The 23,193-nt window shown below is 34.7% G+C and overlaps 1 protein-coding gene across 1 annotated transcript in view; it reads left to right on the forward strand.

The window, feature by feature from the left end:
- Positions 1–23,193, forward strand: part of MYCBP2 (MYC binding protein 2) — a 272,440-nt gene that overhangs the window by 140,097 nt on the left and 109,150 nt on the right. Inside the window, exons 32-42 of the mRNA XM_027116051.1 lie at positions 110–384; positions 1,707–1,928; positions 5,351–5,542; positions 7,662–7,868; positions 8,740–8,871; positions 10,530–10,708; positions 13,395–13,537; positions 14,988–15,088; positions 15,784–16,002; positions 21,514–21,739; positions 22,698–22,816. Of these exons, the coding sequence (XP_026971852.1) occupies positions 110–384; positions 1,707–1,928; positions 5,351–5,542; positions 7,662–7,868; positions 8,740–8,871; positions 10,530–10,708; positions 13,395–13,537; positions 14,988–15,088; positions 15,784–16,002; positions 21,514–21,739; positions 22,698–22,816 (2,015 nt within the window). The remainder of the gene's footprint in view (positions 1–109; positions 385–1,706; positions 1,929–5,350; positions 5,543–7,661; positions 7,869–8,739; positions 8,872–10,529; positions 10,709–13,394; positions 13,538–14,987; positions 15,089–15,783; positions 16,003–21,513; positions 21,740–22,697; positions 22,817–23,193) is intronic.

Consider the following 23,193-nt stretch of genomic DNA (forward strand, 5'->3'; position numbering starts at 1 on the left):
TTAATACTTATGATTTTTAGCCATATAGGAAATTATTTGAATTGTATTGAATGTTTTCATACATATTTATTATTCTGTTTAATTAGCAATCTGCTTTGTTCTCTTAAAGCTGCAGGAAAAGCTGTTGTAGAAGAAACTAGCAAATTAGCAGAATGTATTGGAAAAACCAGAACTTTGCTAAGAAAAATTTTGTCAGAAGGAGTTGATCACTGCATGGTGAAATTGGATAATGATCCCCAAGGATATCTCAGTCAACCCTTGAGTCTCCTAGAAGCTGTCCTTCAGGAGTGTCATAATACCTTTACTGCCTGTTTTCATTCTTTCTACCCAACTCCTGCCTTACAGTGGGCTTGCCTTTGTGATCTACTGAATTGTTTGGATCAGGTAATTTAAGTTTGTAAAATGACAGTTGAAAATATGTTATGCTACTTAATACTTTTCAAGAAAATATATTTCAGTTACCTCAGTCTTTTTAACTTGTATAAAAGGTAAATTAAGAAATCAGTTTGGTATATGTGATTTAAATAATTAAAGTTAAAAAAACTGTTTTTCTGTTTGCTTTATCATTTCTTAATTATAAAATTGGCAGGCGCATTGTATAGCTGCTGGGTTGTTCTTTGAATCTATAAGTGAGAGCAAGGACAGTTCGTGGTAGCCCCTGCCACTCCCATATCTCCAAAACAGTCAGGAGAGAGAGCTGCAAATGAATTTGCATGCTAACATCATTCATTTACTCATGAGGAAACTGCAACCCTCATGAATGTGTATGTCCCAAATCAGTTTCCAAAACCCTGAGCAAAATACTGGCAGAACTAAAGGGAGAAGTAGACAAATTCACGTTGATAGTTGGTGACTATCAGTAATTAATAGAACGTAGAACTCTTTCAGTAATTAATAGAACAACTAGACAAAAAATATCAGTTGGAATACAGAAGATTTGAACAACACTATCCACCACTTTGGCCTAACTGACATTTATGGAAAAGAATGTACAAGTTGAGTATACATTTTTTGTTTCAAGTATACATATTATGTTCACAAAGGTGTATTACATGCCAGGTCATAAAATAAGTCTTAGTAAATTTCACAAGATTAAAATCTTAAAGAAAGTGTTTTCAGACCACAATAGAAGTAAATTAAGAATTAAATGCAAAATATATCAAGGAAAACACCAAATATTTGGAAAATAGACAATACTTCTGAGTAACCAGTGAATCAAAGAAGAATTCCAAAGGAAATTAGAAATTTTTCACACTGAAGATAAAAATATATCGGAATTTATGAGAAGTAGCCAATGTGTTGCTTAGAGAAAAAAAAATTTTTTAATGCTTATACTACTAGCAAAGAAGAAAAGTTTAAAATCAGTGATCTAAATTTCTACCTTAAGAAGCCAGAAGAAGAGCAAATCAAACCCAATGTAAGAAGAAGGTAATAAGGAAAGGATCAAAATAATCAAGAGTCAAAATCAATGAAATAGAGAATATTAGCAAAGTCAAAAGTTGGTTCTTTGAAAATAAAACAAAAATTTTAAAACTCCTAGGAAGTCTGATTGAGAGATAAGAGAGAAGGAAAAAACACAAAATACCATTATCAGGAATGAAATAGGAAAGATCACTAAAAGGTTGTTTATCTTTTATATATCAAAAAACTTGGATTATATTGATGCAGTATTTCTTTAGTGGGGTGTATATTTTTGTTTCTAAAAGGATATTCAAGAGGCAAACTTCAAGACATCAAGTAGCCGGCTCCTTGCAGCTGTGATGTCAGCTCTGTGTCACACTTCTGTTAAGCTGACTTCTATCTTCCCTATTGCATATGATGGAGAAGTGCTGCTACGATCAATTGTTAAACAAGTTAGCACAGAGAATGACTCAACACTGGTTCACCGTTTTCCCCTTCTGGTAGCACACATGGAAAAACTCAGCCAGGTAGGTCTTTTTCTGAAATATCTTTTATGTTGAAGCAATAAAACTGTAAATGGAGACATACCTAGCTTGGTGCTTATTCTTCTGTATCAGTATGTATATTTACCAAATAATTATGAGTTTTACGAGAAGAGTTAAAATTAAGAAAAAAAATTTCTCTGTTTACCTGTAAATGAGCAATCTTTTTTCTCTAATTTTTCATTTTAAATGATCCCTAACCCATAAAGAACTTGATAGAGTTATGAGATAAATTCCTGTATGTTTGGTTTTTGCTGAACCATTTAAAAAATTGCAGATACTATAAGCAAACTTTTATATTCTAATATAGTATTTTAGATTGCCAAGATAGAATTTTAGGGAAATAAATAATTTTAAAAACATTTTTTTCTATAACATTTTGGTATGTTAAGATAAGTATTATAAAACAGTAGTCATAGGAAACATTGTTTAATAAGTGCTTCTTGTTTATTAGAAAGCATAGTGGAGAAAAATTAAATATACATGAAAACCATATATAATTACTAACAAGTTTGATGAGAAGTAATCTTTAAAATTAAAGCAAAAAAAAAAAAAAGAGTAGAAAATAGAACAGTTATCCCAATTAGTGTACAGTAGCAATTTTCTGTTGACTGAAGAAACAGAAAAATTATGAGAAAAATTTCAATGACATACAGAAACAAAACAGGACAATAGCAGAATGGGAAGAAAATTTGCAGTTAATATAATACCTTTGTAGTATCCCAGTAGAAATAATAAAAGTAAATATGAGGGAATTTAGAGAGTAAGGCAGCATGGGAAAATTTTCAGCCTTACTAGTAATTAAATGTGGGTAAAAGTTCTATCAAGGTATCAATATATTTGTAAAAAATTAGGAGAAATAAATTTTTTCTCTTACAAAGCTCCTGTGCTGGTGAGACTGTGAGGCAACCTACTAACCTTGTTTAAGTGAAATAGTTGAATTTGGATATATCAACTTGATAGAATATGGTTCTATCAGCCATGAAAAATAACTACATTTACATTTAATATCAGAGCAGATGTTTTTAAGTTTTTAAAATAAAAAGTCAGAAACCAAGGTATATATATATACACTATGGTGGCAAACTATGTAAAATATGTATGCAAAAACCTGCATATTTTGAAAGAGAATACTGGAAGTAAAAATAATATTTAGGTGATAAAGCTATGGATAATCTGTTTTTCTTTTTAAATTCCCTTTAGTGTTGCAGTGTTTTCCTTAAAAATATAGTAAAAGTTCAAAATATTAAAAAAAAATTTTTTTGAGAACTGCTAACATTTGGTAATTATTAAAATTAATAATTGCATATTTGCATGTCTGTATTAATATTCTGTGAAGATATATGCTGGTTATTATATATTCTTCTACCCTCTTTTTAGTGGATAATATAGAATTCTACCATTTGGATGTAGCATAATATAGTCAACCAATCCTTTCTCTATATATATTTTTAGATTTTCCCAGTATTTCAGTATCTTAAACAATGCAGCTGAAAATATCATTGACTATATTTTTATGTGTCTACAAAGTGATTTTTCCAGAATAAATCTTCAGGAGTGGAAAATTCTTAAGTCAAAGGAGAACACGTTAAGACTTCGCTAAAATTGCCAAAATGCCCTCCAGAAAGCTAATGTCAGCTTGCATTCCCCACCACTAGTGAATAAGAGTTCCTTTTGCTAAAATTTTAGTGGCAGTAATGTGCTAATATATATATATATTTTTTTTTTGGCCTTTTAACTAAAACATATTGGCACTCTTGATTTCATGTTTAAGATTTTATGGGAAGCTTCTCGTATTAATCTTTTAATTACTAGTTAGAAACTTAAGTGGACGTAACTGGATAAATGCACTCCACACACCCCCCTATGCCCCACCCCCCAAAGAAAGCCCTTCTAGATTACTGATTATAGAGTACACTTGGGGATTAAGTTTCATCCAAAGCTAATTTTCTGAGATGTTCCAAAAAGTAAAGTTTTTGGAGAATGAAAGTGATGGAAAGGATAGAAGAATTGTAATTTTAACAGAATCAAGAATTGATTATTTTAAAGCCAAGAAGACGAATTACATAGGATACTGACCTAAATGTTATGGAAATTTTATTCAAAGATAGTAGAAATAACTTAAAAATTGAAGATTATCTCTAAGTAACTTTGTATTTTCAGCCTAAGATTGGACATTAAGAAAATATGAGAAATTGTACACATTGTTGAGAGTGATTCATAATAACGCTCATGATGATTTTAACTGAAAAGTTACTTAATTTTTTCTAATGGATTGAAAGTACACTCATTTATATATTTGGTTTGTCTCGGGGAGAATGATTTAAGACCGTTTTCCACCTCGAGATTTTTATGACTTTATGAAATCTGTTGAACCTGCGATATCTTGTAATGCAATATGGAATGTAAGTATTATGGAAGAATGCTTGCTCAGGGGCAACAAAGTGTTTTTTGATAACGTACTCATAGCAAATGGTTCCCCGATTTTACAGATGAGGTTGAGGCACTATGAAAAAGCTGGAATTTACAGATGAGGTTGAGGCACTATGAAAAAACTGGAACTAGATCTCAAATTGTTTGATTCCCTAGTGCACAGGACAGCTGAAAGGGTCATTGGTCACGACTGGCCCTCTGATGAAACTGAATGCATCTTGTTCTCTGTTCACAGTGAGCTAAAAGATATTGAGTATGGTAAAAGAGGTAAAGAGTGTTCATGCTGGATATCAATTAAATTATTCATCTTTTCCCCTTTTTTTTCTGGAAAAAAAAGTATTTTCCCACTGGTCTTTAATGGGACTCTGTAATTTCTTATTTTGAAAGTTTTTCATTGGTAGAGGTTGGAATTTCTTATCTTCACTTCTGAAATCAAGTACAATAGGAATTGTAAAGCTGCACAGAAGTATTTATTGAACAACTCCATATTTTTGTTACATGCATGTACAGAAAGAATTTTATTAGAAAACAGATTTGTATAGACTATTTCTCAGTTGCTTTGTCTTTAAATCAGAAATCATTAAATTATTTCATACCAGAAATAATTATCTCAGTTTGGAATTTTGTCCTATAGAAATAGCTTTTTAAATAGGAAGAGTTTTTTTCTGTCATATATGATTCTTACTGAAAAGTTAAATAAGAAGGTAGGTGAAAATGACCCTAAGTTAATAAAAACACAGATACCTTGTAAATGTGTGGTACTTTGATGATGCCCAGGGACTGACAACTTAAAAAAGAACTTCTATGGGAAAAGTAGATACAGTGACTCCACATACAACTGGATAGATACATAGACATAGACTCAAGTCTGAATTTTAAAGGTGTCATCTAGAAAGACAAGATTTTGCAATTGAGTACTCATGTGAAGGAAAATAAAGCAATATCTTAGAACGTTTTATTTTCATGTATCATAGAATGAAGAGAATATCTCAGGGATGACAAGCTTCCGTGAAGTTCTGGAGAAAATGCTGGTTATTGTCGTGCTCCCAGTCAGGAACAGCCTGAGGAGAGAAAACGAGCTCTTCTCCTCCCACCTGGTCTCCAACACTTGTGGATTACTGGCCAGTATTGTCAGCGAACTGACAGCATCAGCCCTGGGATCTGAAGTAATGTTATATTTTGTTATTGGATAATGAGCACATGTTTAAACTCTCCACATTGTTTCTTTTTTCATATATTTTGGCTTTGTAGAAACTAATTTTTGTTAGGAAAAAACATTGAAGCTAGGCTGTTTTGGGGGGTTTGTTTTTTTCTCTCCCTTCCTTATACTCTTCTCTGCTCTTCTTTGCTTCCTCTCTCTCACCAGTTTACCCAGGATGTTGCAGTAATACAAAGCATACATTTTCCCCTCAACTGACCCATTGCACAACCCACCACCATGCCCCAATAAAAGCAAAACTAGTTTTCACTGCTGGGTAATGAGAAGTAGAAGTAGGACTACTAATGAATATGCGGTATGGAAAAGGTAAAGAGGTTCAAACCTTAGCTCTGCCAACTTGATTGACCCTAGACAAACACATATGTAAAATGGGAATAACAATTTTTATCTCACTTATATCACAAAGGTTTTTCTTTAATTGTAGTAAATTAGGTAACAAAAAATTTATCATTCGAATCATGTTTACGTGTATAATTCAGTGGCATCAAGTACATCCACATTGTTGTACAGCCGTTATTACAGAGTTTTAAAAGGATCAAATATTAATATGTTTGAGGAAACCACTTTGAAACATTTTAAAGTGCCTTTACATTTTTGTAAAGTAATTATTTTTCACCAGTTCACTGCCCTGCTCACTCTGTTTTATAATTTATCTAAATGTTTTGACTGAATTTGGTGAATGTTTCTATTTTTTTCCTGAAAAAGTAGATGGTGGATTGGTTTTGAAAATCATGTCATAATGTGAAATATCTTATATCATTCAAATGAATGTTTAATAACCAGGATGTACTGACTGACCCCAGGTCTCTCGTTTCTTGCAAAGGAACGTCTATTTTACTTCTATAATTCCTAGTCTTTGCTTTTACTTACTTAAACAGATTTATTTCAGAATCTATTCTCAATTAATCCATTCAGTCTACACTCATTACTGATTCATAGTGAGAGTTTAGCCTTTAGGATTCCGAAATGATTACACATACCTGAACAGATTTTAGTATCTCACCCTGGCCTAGGAGGTGAAGCCCTGGTCAGAACATTTTAATTTTCTTTTTCACTTATTCATTCAGTCTATAATATGCTTCCCTCTTGTACTAGGCCGTGGAGGAGAAAGTTTATAAGGCCTCAGTCCCCGTCAGAAATTTGCTATGTAGTAATACCCTGTGAACTTACTTTTCTAATGAAAAGGAATGCCCAAAATTGCAAGTGCCTAATATACAACCTTGGGAGTTTCTAAAGGTCCTGTCTTAGATATCCACATTTTTTTTTTCTCAGAGGAGTTTGTCATTCTTGCTAGAATCATAAACTTCAATTTTTAACCCTTGTAGGTCTTTCAGACTTCTGCAGCCAACTTAGATAAGAAGCAGGCTCTATAATTAAAAAGATAGTTTCAAACCAAAATAAGTGCTCTGATCCTCTCTAATCAAAGTCTGTAATTAATGATGTTGTACAGGTGTGTGTGTGTGTGTGTGTGTGTGTGTGTGTGTGTGTGTTTTCACATATTGACTGCCAAGTTATCATAGTATACATTAGCGATATTCAGACTTAAGGCACAGAACATTTTCTGCAATGACGTCTTAGCTTGAAAACTCACAAATAAGAGGAAGGGTGGTCTGACTGAAGAGGGGAACCTTGAGTCTGCCTGCCTTGAATATCCATCTGTCCAGGATTCCTAGTGTTCTATGTGTAGCATAGTTTGAAAACTATTGGTCTATAAAATATTGATGAAATTTTTGGTATCTCTTTGCAAAGTGAATGATAATTCATGCATATGTTATGACTGTGATAACTTACAAGTTTATAGTTCTGACATAAGTGAAAAGTATAGTTTAATATGACTAAAAAAATATACTGTTACATGATACTGATTTGTGAATGTAGAGTAATAAAATCTGATTTTATTCTTCGTTAATCTCTTATTGGAATGTACCTTTAGGAAGGTTTAAAACCTCTTGTTAAAGGTAGGTTATTTCACTGAACTTCCTAGAAACCTTTGGATAGTTTTGTTAAAGGTATATTAGTAACGCTCAGGTCCAGACTACTGATGTAGTTGCTTTTGTTGTTCACAGGTTGATGGGCTTAATTCTCTCCACTCCGTTAAAGCCAGTGCTAACCGATTCACAAAGACAAGTCAGGGGAGAAGTTGGAACACTGGGAATGGGTCCCCAGATGCAATCTGTTTTTCAGTAGACAAACCTGGAATAGTTGTGGTTGGTTTTTCTGTCTATGGAGGAGGTGGAATTCATGAATATGAATTAGAGGTGTTGGTTGATGATGTGAGTACCACTCTTACAGTGTTCCTCTTGCTGTGTGGGTTGTGTGTCAGGACATATCATCATTATAATGTACAGTACAGTACAGTGGTCCACATCCTCGAGGGCTTAGCAGATTAGTCATAGATGGACAACGTTAGAGAAATTGAAAGGGAGTGATTCTACATGATTGCTCATGTGCCATTTTGGATCTCTCCTGCCTCATGTTTTTTGCACTTCCTGGGAGGATTTTAAATGAAAAAACTAGAAATTATATAGCTAAGCCTCTGACTGTAAATCTTGAGTAATTTTTTTTTGCTATTGTAGTATTTCAGAAAACAAGAACAATATTCAGACTGGTATTATTACCCGTATCAGTGATTAAGCAATTTTGTCAGAGTGCCAGTGGATGATTCTTAGTAAAGATAGCGGTGCTGACTGAGTTAGCAGTATCTTGCTGTATCCACTATAAATTTTTTTAAGTACCTGAGTTTTACAAAGTTTTATTAAAGTGAGACAGACAGGTAGCATATAAATCATTTGCTGGTAAATAACATTATATCTGTATTTTGCTTCTTTTGAGCAATTAATTTGAATTATTTCCTTACTTCACTAGGCTCTATAATTAGATATAGCATCCTTACGAAGAAGGGGGAATCATTTTAAGACAGATGAAAAAGCCTATTTATATGATATAATTTGTAGATGTCTCAGGAAATCAGATAAAAATGAATAGTTCTAGAGGACCAAAAATGTTTTCTTTAGTACGTATGGATAAATGCTAATGGATAATTTTATATGCAAGGAAATAAACTCTTAAAAACAGCCATTGATAAGTCAAAATTGTTCATTTAATGAAATTAAGAGCATGTGGGTTTTGTTTTGTTTTAATTAGAGTGAACATGCAGGGGATTCAACTCATTCTCACAGATGGACATCTCTAGAATTAGTCAAAGGAACTTATACAACAGATGATTCACCCAGTGATATAGCTGAAATCAGACTTGACAAAGTTGTTCCTTTAAAGGTAATTTTAACAGTATGTTTCTTTTGTAAATAGGATGTATTATTATGAGTTTACTTAAAAAATAGTGAAAAGTATTCCTATATGTGGTCCTTTAAATGTTTCTAGAGTACCAACTGTATTCCTGATACTGTACTGTATTATATTCTATTTTTGCAAAAGATCTCTTCAAGTCTGGTATAGAGGAAAGTATCCATAGGTTCTGGAGTCAAACAAACCCAGCTTCAGATACCTGCTCTTCCAAATATTAGCTCTAAGACATTGGATATGTCATCATTTGCCCACTCTGAGGCTGATTTGTACATTGGGAAGGATAATACCTCCATTGTAGTGTTGCTCAGATTAAACTAAGGAATGGAATAAGGTACTTGCCTCAATGTCTAGCACAATATATTAGAAACTCAATAAATATTAGTTCCTGTTTTTCTTCTCCTGTTGTGCCAAAACTCATGTAAAGAGCCAGTGGTCTTAACAGATCGTATTAAATAACTATTAAGGTTATTATTATTTTATATAACTTGACTGTCTCGCAGAAAATAACTATTTAGCAAAACAAATTTTACTTAATATTAAAGTAATAATAGAGTAATTCTGAATCCAACTATAATAATTTTTATTAGACAGCAGAACTTTGGATGAGGTAAGTTCATCAGTTACTTCATCAAAAGCATAAATGATACCAAAAAAAAACAAAAAGAAACCCATCATTATGAAGTTTATGTCACGGATCATTAGGTGCCAGTATCTATGTCTCACATTTTCTATATACAGTGAATCTTGTTTTGGAGAACTTTTTCATATGGATATTTTTTTTCCATGTCTGTCTGCCTGTCTATTTCTGTCTCTGTCTCTGAATGTCTCTCTTAAAATAAAAATATAATAATAATAATAATATAATAATATTATAATAATAATAATAATATTATTTCCCATATTTAAAACTGTTTCAAAACTTAAACTCATCAAAGGAAAATATTAATTCATGTATTTAAAATCTTTTATTATGGGTAATATTTTTTACAGTGTGATTAAAAACTAGAGGCAAGAGCTAGAGCCCCACTGCCTGTATTTAAATCCTAGTTTCATCACTTACTAGCTGTGTGACTTTGGGCAAGTTACTTAACTTCTCTGTGCTGCAGAGTCCTCATCTGTAAAATAGGGGTAATAATGGCACTTACCTTATGAGGTCATTTTAAGGATTAATTTAATTAAAGTAAATTACAGAAAGTACTCAGGACAGTTTCTGTTAAATAATAAACATCAATAAGTGTTAGTCATCACCCTGTTTGATTCGTTAAAAAAATTCATTTAACCAAATTGTCTATAAATATAACAGATTCATTATACAGTTGACCCCGGAACAACGTGGGGTTTAGGGGTGCTGACCCTCCTCACAGTGGAAAATCCAAGTATAACTTATAGTCAGCCCTTTTTATACCTCCCTATACGGGTTCCGCATGTGTGGATTCATCCAACCTCGGGTCAGGTAGTACCGTAATATCTACTGTTGGAAAAAATCCCGTGTAAGTAAACCCAGGCAGTTGAAACCTCTGATGCTCAAGGCTCAACTGTATTTGCCCAGTTTGTTGCTAGAGCTCGTTTTATATATCCTCTGTACATTATGAATAAATATAAACATGCCTTACATCTTTATCATGAAGGAAAATGTTAAATATGCTGTGCGCTTGAGGAACTATGGAAGCCGCACAGCAAACGGAGATGGAGGAATGACCACGGTTCAGTGCCCTGATGGCGTGACGTTTACATTCAGCACGTGCAGCTTGAGTAGTAATGGCACAAATCAAACCAGAGGACAGATTCCACAGATCCTCTACTACAGGTGGGTGTGTGTATAGAGATCAGGGAGCTATTCTACAGTGGTAGAACATGTGCAATTTACTACCAAGGTACAAAACGCTTAAATGGGCAGTGATAATTGAATTATACAGCGTATCTTCATTGCACTTGCTAATTTGTATAAAAAGATCTCATTTTCCTATGTAAATTCAGTGTTTACTTTAAAATGTTCTTTGTCATTTCTTTAATCTCTTTGAAATGTTTATATACTGGGCATATGTGCTTGGGCATATGTGTTTGTTGTCACTCTTATAGTTTTGTGGTCTGCATTTTCTAATTTTAATGGAATTTATTCTTTTTTTTTTAAATACCAAAAGTTAATGATCAAATCATCTCTACCAAAGTACTGTTGTTACCTTGAACCAGTTATCCAGTCTGCAAAATATTTTGGTGTCTGTGAATCTAGTCCTTGGAGCCCTAGAATATATAATGATGTATTTCTAATATTTTTAACTAAAGCCATTCCTTAGGTAAACAGTGGAAAACAAAGAATTACAACAATTTTGAGTTAAAAAAAAACACTTTTAAATATACATTTCTCACTGAGTCTGAATTTTTCTTTTAGCAACTTAGCTGGAATCGTAGGTAGTACTGAGTTCCATTCACCACATTGGTCCTCAACCTGACTTGACATCAAATCACTGAAGTTGCATATCACTTTCAGAGGCTTACTGCTTCCTCTGTTTCCTTCGTAAACAGTCAAGAGGACACTGCCTAGGCACAAAATGTTTTTCCCTAGATGTAGATGATCTGCTTTCTTTCTCCATGTAAAATAGAATAGAAATAGTAGACATTAAATAGCTACATAGTGGCATGTTGCTGCTGAGATACAAAAGCTTTCTAATCTTTTTACCCTAATGAAAAACCTTTTCTGTTACACAGCCCCACAGTAAACAGTACATTATTCGCTTTCTCAAAAAGCAGATTGGAAGCCATATCAGACACAAAAGAAGAGTTATATGTTTCGAAAAGCTGGAGAGCCCCTTAAAAACATGTGCTGTCCAGATTTTATATCTTACACAAAATACAGTGTTTTTGATATTTTGATATTTTCCACCAAGGTTTAAATATCTTCAGCTTTAACTTTTCTTTTTTTTTTTGCGGTATGCGGGCTTCTCACTGTTGTGGCCGCTCCCATTGCGGAGCACAGGCTCCGGACGCACGGGCTCAGTGGTCGTGGCTCACGGGCCCAGCCGCTCCGCGGCATGTGGGATCTTCCCAGACCGGAGCACGAACCCGTGTCCCCTGCATCGGCAGGCGGACTCTCAACCACTGCGCCACCAGGGAAGCCCAGCTTTAAATTTTAATTAATTAAGTTTTAAAAGATTAAAATCACTTGACCATTAAAACCATGCTACTCTGATGGCTCCCAAGTTTATATCTCTAGCTTCCATCTCCTCTGAGCCCTGGAATGAATATCCAGGTCCCTCTGATATCTTCATCTGAGTGACAGTAATGGAGATGGTGATGAGAGTTCCTATGTACTGAGCACTTCCTTTATGCCACGCGGTGCTCTGAGGGCATTCCTTGTCTTAGCTCAGTCAGTCCTCACAGGAACCCCTGTGAGATGGGCAGTTTCCTATCCCTCCTTTACAGATGAGGGAACTGAGCCCTAGAGCGGCTCCACAACCTGCCTGAAGTCTCACTCATAGTAAATTATGGTCCTGCGGTTTGTAGGTAGGAAATTGGACTCCAGATGACCCACCTTTAACCACTGTAACACACACACGTCCTCTTTATGGTTGGCTCATAGACGTCTTAGTGGTATTAGTCCACAGTCCTCCTCCCCACCCACAGGTACAGGTACAGCAAACACCTTGGGGGCATTCTTGACATCCCTCTTTCCCTCACACTTTACGTCAGTAAGTCTTGGCAGCCTAAAATGTCCTACATCTGACCTTTTCTACTGCTCCCATAATTAACAGTCTAGCCCAAACCATCATGCCAACCTGGGTAGCTACCTGGATAACTGGATCTTAGAGGAAATAGCTTCCAAACAAGTCTCCCTCCTTTCACTGCTGCTCTCCTACAGTCTGTCCTCCACCGCACAGCCAGAGTGATCTTAGAGAAATGTAAATTGTATCAAGTTCTGCCCTTGCTCACATTCCCCTCATAGCTTCCCCTTCCCATTCCAGGATAAAATGTAAAGTCTTTACTGTGGTGTTTAAACCTCATGTGATCTGACTCCTATTTACCTTGCCCACCTGTCACCCTTCACTCTCTGTCCTTTCATTCTAGTCGCACACACTCTTTCTCCTTTCATTCCAGTTCAAGGAACTCACAAGATGGGTGAGTTCAAGGAACAGAATGAAGGCATTCTGTCTTCATTCTGTTCCTTGAACTCACCCATCTTGTTCCTGTCTGAACTTTCATCTTACTGTTCTTTTTGCGTGAATACTCTTCTCTCAGCTCAGATCTTTTTAAACACAATTCAGGCCTTTGTTTAAATAGCAGTTCCATCATGATCTTATTTAAAATAACTTTGTGCCCTTATCTGGCTTTATTTTTCTTTGAAGCCCTATTACTCCTTAAAACTGTATAGCTCTATATTTACTTTTTTTAACTGGAACTTTTTTAACTTAAATGAGCTGTGATCCAGATATGATTCCTAGAGTTAGATCTGTTTTACCCACCATGTAAAATGATCTCATGTGTTACTTATGTTATAGGAGTGAATTCGATGGAGATTTACAATCTCAACTTCTGAGTAAAGCCAATGAAGAAGATAAAAACTGTAGCAGAGCTCTCTCTGTGGTAAGCACTGTTGTTCGAGCTGCAAAAGACCTCTTGCACAGAGCTCTTGCCGTGGATGGTAAGACTTCTCTTTTACTTCCTTAATAGTCATATTTTAGATTCTTTATTCCCCAGCTTATGCACAGAGCTACTGAAGAAGAACCATCTTGTAGAATCCCAGCAGGTTTTATTCATTATAGATCTACACATATACGTACATTAATTTGGGATCAGCCATACTCCATACACCAATGCAGAATTTTTTAGAATGTTCAGAAGTAATGATTTTACACTGTAGTTTTCTTAGTTAGCCCATTAAGAGAAAAACTCTTGGCTAAACTGAGTCTTTCCTTCTTTCAGTAGTCAAGAAAACATTTCGTTTTCTCCTTTAGGCCTGTTTTTCTTTCTCTGTGTTCTATTTCTAGCAATAGTATCACCATTCATCCAAAGGTCTGGGTAATCCCAAACATCTCCCCAGATTCACTTGTCTCATTTGAGTTCTGTAAATTCTTCCACTGGAAGTTCTCCAGTTTGTATTCTCCTCTCTATCTGTTCTCCCATAGTTCAAGTTGCCATGGTTCAAGCACATGTCCTCTTTTTCATGGGTTGATAACATCCTAATAATCTCCCTGCCATCTTTCCCCCACTCCCCATCTAGTTATCTAGTCATCTTCCACACTGGCAGCAGAGTTACATTTACAAGAACATTACTGTTAGCTATAACATTTGTTCCTAAATGTAGTTGCACATCAGAATCACCTGAGAAGCTTGCTGAAAATAAAGAATATTTGGTCCATCCAAACTAGGGGTTTAGGCTGAACTAAGAAACTATTGCCCAGCCTACTCTGATGCAACAGCAGATCTAGAAACAAGTATTTGGAAATAATTGGCCTTCAATATAAAGGTCTTCATAACGTAGATTCAACTTATCTTCCCAGCACCATGTTCATGGAGAAATAATTAAAATGTTCATCAGCAAAGTGCTTTTTCCTTGGAAAAAATAGAAGGCAATATAGCTAATAACAGCAAACATTTTTGGAGTACTTAATATGTGCAGGCATTGTTCTAAGCATTTTACATGTATTAACTCACTGGATCATCACAACATCCAGTGAGGGAAGTATTGTTATCCTGTCTTACAGATGAGTAACCTGCACACAAAGATTACATAGTTTGCCTAATGACAGAAATACAGCTATGTGTTGCACCAAGATTAGTGGTTTAAAATCATGACTGTTACCCTAAGTTCTAATTCTGGCTCTGTCATTTTACAGGTGTATGATTTTGGATAATATACTTAAACACCGTGTGCCTTGGTTTCCACTTCTAAAAGGGGCGATAATAAAAGTACCTTATTGTAAGGATTAATTGAGATAATGTATGTAAAGCCCTTAGAGTAGTGCCAGGTCCTTTATAAGCAATCAATGTCAACTATAATTTTACTCAAGAGACTAGAATACAGGCTTAGTACAGCATATATACATTACAATGAAATTACCTTCTAACTATAGTTTTAATGCCTTTTTTAGCTGATGACATTCCAGAACTGCTTAGCTCTTCCAGTCTGTTTTCCATGCTGCTTCCCCTTATTATAGCCTACATAGGACCAGTAGCTGCTGCTATTCCCAAGGTGTGTGATTTAATTCTCTAACTTTGAATCTTTTTTGTAAATATAATTTTATTTAGACTTTATATCTTTCCTTTAAAAATACTTCAATATTTGAGGCATCTGGGTTACAGGTAACAAGCAGGTAGACATGTAAATGGTAGAAGTTATTAGTTAAATAACTAATTCTCTGATCTTAGTATTGTTTACTGGATTACCATGCTTACTTATTGGCTTTACATTTGAAGAACTTGGGAATAGGAAATATATTTTAGAATATGATATGTAAGGAAAGCTTAAATTCACTGAGATCTTTAAAAGTTATAATGTCGATGCCAAATCTCCATTTTGAATAAAAATAACAATGTTGAAGGATAGGAGTGTTGTAAAATTGTGAAATATTCAAGACGTGGAAGAAATTATCAACTACTGATTCTTTGGCATAATTAAATTTGAGTAAAACCTAGTTTACTGCAGGTCCCAAAAAGGCAGAAGGGTTTAAAAATATGGACTAGGCTATATGTAACATCTAAGATAAATTTAAGATAAGTCTTTTTTTTTCCTTTCCATAGGACAGATTTCTCTTTGAATGAAAACTTAGCTAGAAGAAACTCTAAATAGAAATTCCGATTAATAAGTATAACCAACAATTATAGTAATTAATCTTTTTAAAGCAACTTTCACACTTATCTCATTTAATCATTTTTTTTTTATACTAGGTGGCTGTAGAAGTCTTTGGCCTTGTCCAACAGTTGCTTCCTTCAGTTGCCATTCTGAATCAGAAGTATGCACCCCCTGCATTCAATCCTAATCAGTCAACAGATAGCACCACAGGAAACCAGCCTGAACAAGGCCTCTCTGCCTGTACAACCTCTAATCACTATGCTGTCATAGAGAGCGAGCACCCTTATAAGCCTGCATGTGTGATGCACTACAAGGTGGGCACCAGTTCCTAGGGACAGTTTAAACTTAAAACTTGATTTGATGTTCTATACTGATATCTCAAAGGATACTTGGTCTCTGTTCAAGTATAACTTCTATATGTAAATAAAGAGAATCAGCAGGTGGTTAGACGCTGGCAAATGCACACCAGGGTTTAAGACAGTCTTTACTGTTAAAGAGTATAGTTTTATAGGGTTTAGGAAAGTTGTTCTCATACCTTTTTGTAAGTACAGGGCATGTGTAGTGCTCAACTGCCAGTTGTATATTGTAATAGTGGATATCAGCATTAACATTTAAAAACCACTTTTTTTGAACTGATATTATTTGTACCACAGCCTGAACTCTAAAAATTTACATACCCAGTGTAGGATTTAAAATACTATACATAATGTTAAAATGTACCTATAAAATATTATAGAGTATCCAAAATCCTGTTCCTTGCTTTCTAAATTGTATCACTTAAATTAAGGGAGAGCAAGAAAATTTGTCCACTTAAATTAATTATAAGTTTAAGTTTTATGTGCTTGTAAAATATTCAGCTTTTTATTGTAGAATATGGTAAACATATGAAAGGTCAGCCTAGTACAGTTTACCCCTTTTCTCCATCATCCCAGATTCAGCTGTTATCAACTCTTGGTCAGACCTCTTTCATTTATTCCTCACCCTCTTTGTCCCTTTCACATTCATGGATTTTTCATTATGTATCTCAAAATGTAAGGACCTGTAAAAAATAACCATGTTATTATCACACTTAAAAGAACGAATAATTCCTTTAGGTTATCAAATGTGCACATTTTAAGCTGTTTGAATTAGAATCCAAATAAGATTCATACATTGTGATTGGTTATGTCTCTTAAGTCTCTTTTAATCTGTTGATCCCCCTCCATCTCTCTCTTTTTTGTTTCCTTGAATTTTATTTAAGAAACTGGATCATGTGTTTTTTTGATAGGATCCTCTTCAGCTTGACTCCTGAGTCCTTTAGACACACCCCTTGTAGTCATTCATAACATCCTCACTCACTGGTGTAAGATGTTATAAGATGTTACAGGCTCTGGTATAAGACGTTATAAGAGCTTACACATTTCCTTCCTCAAATCTGAAACCCACCATTTTTTCAAAGTGCCGTGATTCCTTTAAATGGTAATGAGTCTTTAAAAGCCAAAATATAGCACTGGGAATGCTCATTTCTCCTGGGTTGTCATTGTTTCTAGGTATTTATAGTGTATAGAACTAGTACATACACTCACACATAAACACACACGTATTTATATACACAGGCATATATTATTTGTATATATATTTATGTATGTGGGTGTATTTATGAACAGACACATCTATGTGTATACGTATTTTTTTAAAGATAAAATACCTCATGAGTTTGTACTGATGATACTCATTCAAAATAAGGACAACAGGATGTTACACCTGAATCTCCTTTCTCGTAAACCAAAAGTTCCTGTTCTCGATGGCACTGGGAATATTAGAATTAGAAAATCACTTAATTATTCATTCACTCTTTGTGTGTGTGTGTGTGTGTGTGTGTGTGTGTGTGTGTGTGTGTGTTTTGTCTTTTGGGCATATTCTCAACTAGGAAGTACAGAGAAATGACCATGTTTTCAAAGTAAGTGGGTATGGTCAACTACTGTGTTTTAAAGTAAATTGGAATAATCCCTCTCTCTGTGATTATGCCGCTAATTGGATGTACATTTGGCATCATTTATTTTATTTCATTCTAGATTTTTAGGAATTGCTTTTTAAGTTTTGTTTGATAATAGTTCAGTTACATAGTTTTAAGTCAAATCTGTAAAACAAAGTGTATTCAAAGAAATCTAGCTTTTATCTCTGTCCCCTCATTCTGTTCCCTTCCTCCCTGTCATGTCTTCTTCTCAGGTAACATTTCATATTATTATAATTTTATAGTTTAGGCTTCCATTATTTCTTTTAATGTAAGCATAGACACACAAATACAGATGCAGATGTGTGTGTGTATTCATTCCTCATGTTTTTCAACTTTTTATTTCGAAGAATTTCAAACGTGTATAAAAAAGTAATAAGATTTGTGCAGTGAACACCCCCATATGCCCTTCACTTGGCTTCGTTAGTTAACATTTTGCCATGATTGTTTTATTTATCTGTATTTATTATTGTCAGACCATTTAAGAGCAGGTTGCAAACATCATGACCCCTCACCTTGTTCCTAAGAACAGTGAAGTTCTCTGTATAACCCTAATGTACCAATCGAATTTAGGAAATTTAACATTGAAACAGGGTTATTACCACAATAAAGAGTAGTAGTATATCATGTTATAAGCTAAACATTTTGCCTTTTTTCCCAACAATGGTGTTCATAGAATCTTTTTAAACCCAGACCGGGATCCTATCAGGTTCAAACATTGCATTTAGTTGTCAGGCCTCTTTGATCTCTTTTAATCTGCAGTAGTTCCTCAGCCTTCCTTCGTCTTTTATGACATTGGCATTTTTGAAGAACACAATCAGTGGTTTTGTAAAAATATCCTTTTTATTTGGATGTAATTGATTTTTTTTTTAATGATTAGATTCACGTTGTGCGTTTTGGGTGGCAACACCACGTAAGCGATGTCCTGTTCTCCTCAGTGCATCCCATCAGGAAGTACTTAGTCACTTGATTAAGGTGATAGCTCCACCAAAAAAAATCTTTTTTTCCCTTTGAAAGTGTCTATGGGTAGATATCTATGGGTTAGAGACTGTGTAAAAAATACTGTCTCGGGCTTCCCTGGTGGCGCAGTGGTTGGGAGTCCGCCTGCCGATGCAGGGGACGTGGGTTCGTGCCCCGGTCCGGGAGGATCCCACATGCCACGGAGCGGCTGGGCCTGTGAGCCATGGCCACTGAGCCTGCGTGTCCGGAGCAACGGGAGAGGCCACAACAGTGAGAGGCCCGCGTACCAGAAAAAAAATATATATATATATATACGGCCTTTCAACAAATTTTAGTATCCATTGGTTATTCTTACCCAAATCATTCATTACTATAAAGACGGTGGCTTTCTAATTCTATTATTCCTCCCAGCTGGTGTTCTGTTGTAAAGGAGAATTTTCCCATCCCTTCCCCTTTAAAAATTTATTTATTTATTTATTTTATGTGTTTATATCAATATGGACTCAAAGATTCTCTTTTTTGCCCAGTGTTATAATCCTTTGCTGTCATTCAGTTTGATGCTCAAATTTTAATTGATTTGTCCAGGAAAAATCTGTTCAAGCTGGATTCTGTGTCCTTTTTCTGTGTTTTCATCAGATTTTGAGCACTTCTTCTTAGTTCTAGTCAACACCACTGAGGTCTTTTCTTTATACCCTTTTCATTTATGTATGCCACTGTGAATAATAATAATATTGAATACTATATAAAATTAACAGTTTCTTTGCAAAAGTTTTGTCTTTTGTTAATCCCACTGACATTAGGATAATCAAAGTACTTCATTCAGAAGTTGCTTGGGGTAGTTCATTTTATGTATATGTGTAAGTGGGTATATGATCAGTTTAATGTAAAGTTAGGCTTATTTTTTTATTTGTACTTAATTTTTATGAGTCTTTTTCCTATCCTAGTTGATTTAATTTTACTTCTAAAATATGTGAACTATTAATATGGCTCCAGAAATAAAATTATACAAAACAACATAGTCAGAATTATAAGTCTTCTTCCTTCTCTGCTTCTCACTTACTCCAGTAAGTATCCTGGTGTATCCTTCCTGCGTTCTTTTTTGGAAAAAATCAGAACGATAGATAGATTGATTTAGTTGTAGTATTATTTTCCATCTTTATTTTTAAAAGGTAGCACACTATGTATACTACTTCGTACTTTGCTTTTTAAATTTAACACTGTGTATAGAAATCTCTCCATATCCATTTAAAGAGACCATCCTCATTCCTTTTTTACAGCCTCATAGTTCTCCACTGTAAAGACCTATCATAGTTTATTCAGCCAATCTTCTGTGTGTGAGCATCTGGGGTGTTTTCATTTTTTTGCGATGAATAACTTTGTGCCTGTGTTTAGAGTTTTTGTTTGTTTTTTTTGTTTCCATATTGTTAGAAGCATTTCTTCAAAGTAAACTCCTAGAAGTGGGATGGCTGAGTTAAACAAATATAGAATGAGGAGCCTTGTGCTCAATAGATCTGGGATTGCCGATTCAGACGGTGAATGCATATGTAGCTTTGCTAGATGTTGACAGTTCCCTTCCATAGAAGTTATATCTCTCTTTTTTCTTTTTAGTATTTTGTTTATTTATTTGGTTGCTCGGGGTCCTAGTTGCAGCAGGCAGGCTCCTTAGTTGTGGCATACAAACTCCTAGTTGCAGCATGCATGCGGGATCCAGCTTCCCGACCAGGGATCGAACCCTGGGCCCCCTGCACTGGGAGTGTGGAGTCCCACACACTGCACCACCAGGGAAGTCACAGAAGTTATGTCTTTTTGTGTCCCACCAACAATGTATGAGAATGCTTGTTTTCTCTCAGCCTCCCCAAAAGAGTTTGTGGTTAAATTTTGGGCCTTTTGCCAATATAATGGAAGGAATGGTGGGAAAATGGTGTCTCAGTTTAGTTTTAATTTATGTTTATGTTATTATGAATAAAGTTGAGCTTTTTATTTAAATAGAGATTGTAAAAAATCCTCTACTAAAAATATTTGCCATCGTCCGAGGTAATTTTTTTTTAGATTAATATAATATTTAGGAAATTTCTTAAGGTTTATATCATGTCCTACAACCAGTTCATAGTTTACTACTTGACATGGTTCTACTTAGCTGTAATTTGACTACCATTACAGCATTCCTTCTACCATAATGGTGACAGAAGCTTAAAAGTGGCCTTAAAAATATATATAAGTATGTGCCATCATAATCTCATATATACAGTAAAATTTCAGGTTAGGAAAATATAAAAATCTAGGCTTTTATCAAGTGTATAAGTGTGTGTGTATTTATATTTATTCTCATAATATATGAAGTTACAAAGTTTTTTTGTTAATGAAAAGAAACATTTGTAATGGATACTATGAATGGTAGATAACCTAAAAGTGACTAAAACCTTACATGTTAATGATTTATTAATTTCCATCAATGTATCTTTATATTTTACCTATCAAATTATATTGTGAGTTACCGACTTACATTCCTTAAATGCATACTGACTGAAGTGGAAAATTTATTATATAAACTCTTCCACAGGAAAGTCAGATAGCTGAATGTTTATGGAAATTAAGCAGCTTTGTAATTGTTTTTCTAATGATATCAGTGTGTACTTAAAAACATTAATGCAAATATTAGATAGAAAGCAATAGATATTTCAAGTGAGGAGTCGAGACAATTGATACTGACCATTAATACCTTGATTTCTGATCATTTAATTCCTTACTTAAAACTTATTTTACAGTATGTTGAAGGCATCATCTTTACAGTGTGATGTCCTGTTTCTAAACTAGAAAAAATGCTAAAATCTGATTCATCTTGTGCGAGTGACTTTTTGCCTATTGACCTCAGGTGACATTCCCAGAGTGTGTACGGTGGATGACAATCGAGTTTGACCCTCAGTGTGGTACTGCACAGTCAGAAGATGTCCTCCGCTTGTTGATTCCTGTCAGAACTGTTCAGAATTCAGGATATGGACCAAAATTGACATCTGTTCATGAAAATCTTAATTCCTGGATAGAATTAAAGAAATTTTCAGGATCCTCTGGGTGGCCTACCATGGTTTTAGTGTTGCCAGGTAAGTTATTTTTTTTCTTTTTTGTTTTATATGGTAAACTGTATGCATTTATGATAATTATGTTTAGTAAGGATACATCATTGAAAATGTTTATTTAATTTTTAGAAGAATTTCTTCAAGACCTGCTCTGTATCTGGATTGCAGTTGGGTAGTAAAGAAGACTCTCTGGGCATGGGGCATAACATGACCAAGTTTTAGGGAAGAGAATGTTTTGAGGATCTTGTGAGAAGAGATTAGCTTGACAAAAGCAGAGAGTTAATACTGAGGAGTGGCTGTCTGTATAGTTGGGGCCAAACTATAGAAAAAGTGGATCAGGTATTTTATTTTCCCAGTAAGTGCTAAAATTTGAGAAGTTACCAAGGACTTCTTCCTTTCAAGAGAGCTGGTGAACCACCGAACCCACTGAGTTATGTGAAGTTATTGTTTTCGAGCTTGAGGGTGTATGTGGCCGGGTGGGTGGAGGCACTTTTGCTATTACAGCCTGTTGTTTTTTTTAACCAATTAACCATAACTACTCTTGTGATCTCTCAAACTAATAGCCAATTTGAATTTAGAAACTTCTTTCTTCTAGTCTGACCTGCCTTGTTTGTTTGTGGAAAAATCAGACAAAGCCAGATTTTAGCCTAGAGAGGATTGCTCACTCTGAAACAGAAGAGGCTAACCTAGGTCACCTTAGTAATTGACGGATAATTGACAATTATCACTTGTGTGTAACTTAACTTAAGACATGTGCTTAAGGAGAATTAGATCATAAAGAAAACAAACAACTGGCATGGTTCTATTGTTTATACTGTCATTTTTAAGCACAGCTTTGTTCAAGTAGATATAGGGACCCCAAAAAGGACTTGGTTATTTTAGTACCTGATTTGTATTGCTACCTATCTTGAGGTAGATAAAAGTAAGGAAATTTTGATAAAGTTGTTTCAGATTTTGAACTCAATGTTAGCTTTTTTCTTAGGAAATGAGGCCCTTTTTTCACTGGAGACTGCATCAGATTATGTGAAAGATGACAAAGCTTCTTTCTATGGTTTCAAATGTTTTGCAATTGGATATGAGTTTAGCCCTGGACCTGATGAGGTGAGGATGAATTATCTTCTCATTCTGTTAAGGAAGATTGTGTTTCTAAGGGCTGCTGTTGACTTAAATTGTGTTTGCTCTCCGTATTCAAGAAGTCTGAAATTTATTTTAAGCTAGAGTATATAATTTAAAATACTCTGTAGTTTAATTTTGTGCAGTGGTCTGGTTTTGCTACTTTTAATATGTGAAGAGAATGGAGTCTGTGCAACATGACCCAGCCTTTAAAGACTTAGTATAGTTGTGCCTGTTCCAAACCTGCTCTGGTAGCTATACCTTTCTAAGTAAATTATAGAACCTAATTTCACCATGGGACTAACTTAGTATCTCTTCTAAATGTTTCAAATCATACAATAAAAAAAAAGTCAAGGTGAAAGAGC

Source organism: Aethalodelphis obliquidens, unplaced genomic scaffold (assembly GCF_003676395.1).
Source record: "Aethalodelphis obliquidens isolate GAN/ISIS:26980383/991018 unplaced genomic scaffold, ASM367639v1 scaffold15, whole genome shotgun sequence".
Lineage (NCBI taxonomy): Eukaryota > Metazoa > Chordata > Mammalia > Artiodactyla > Delphinidae > Aethalodelphis > Aethalodelphis obliquidens.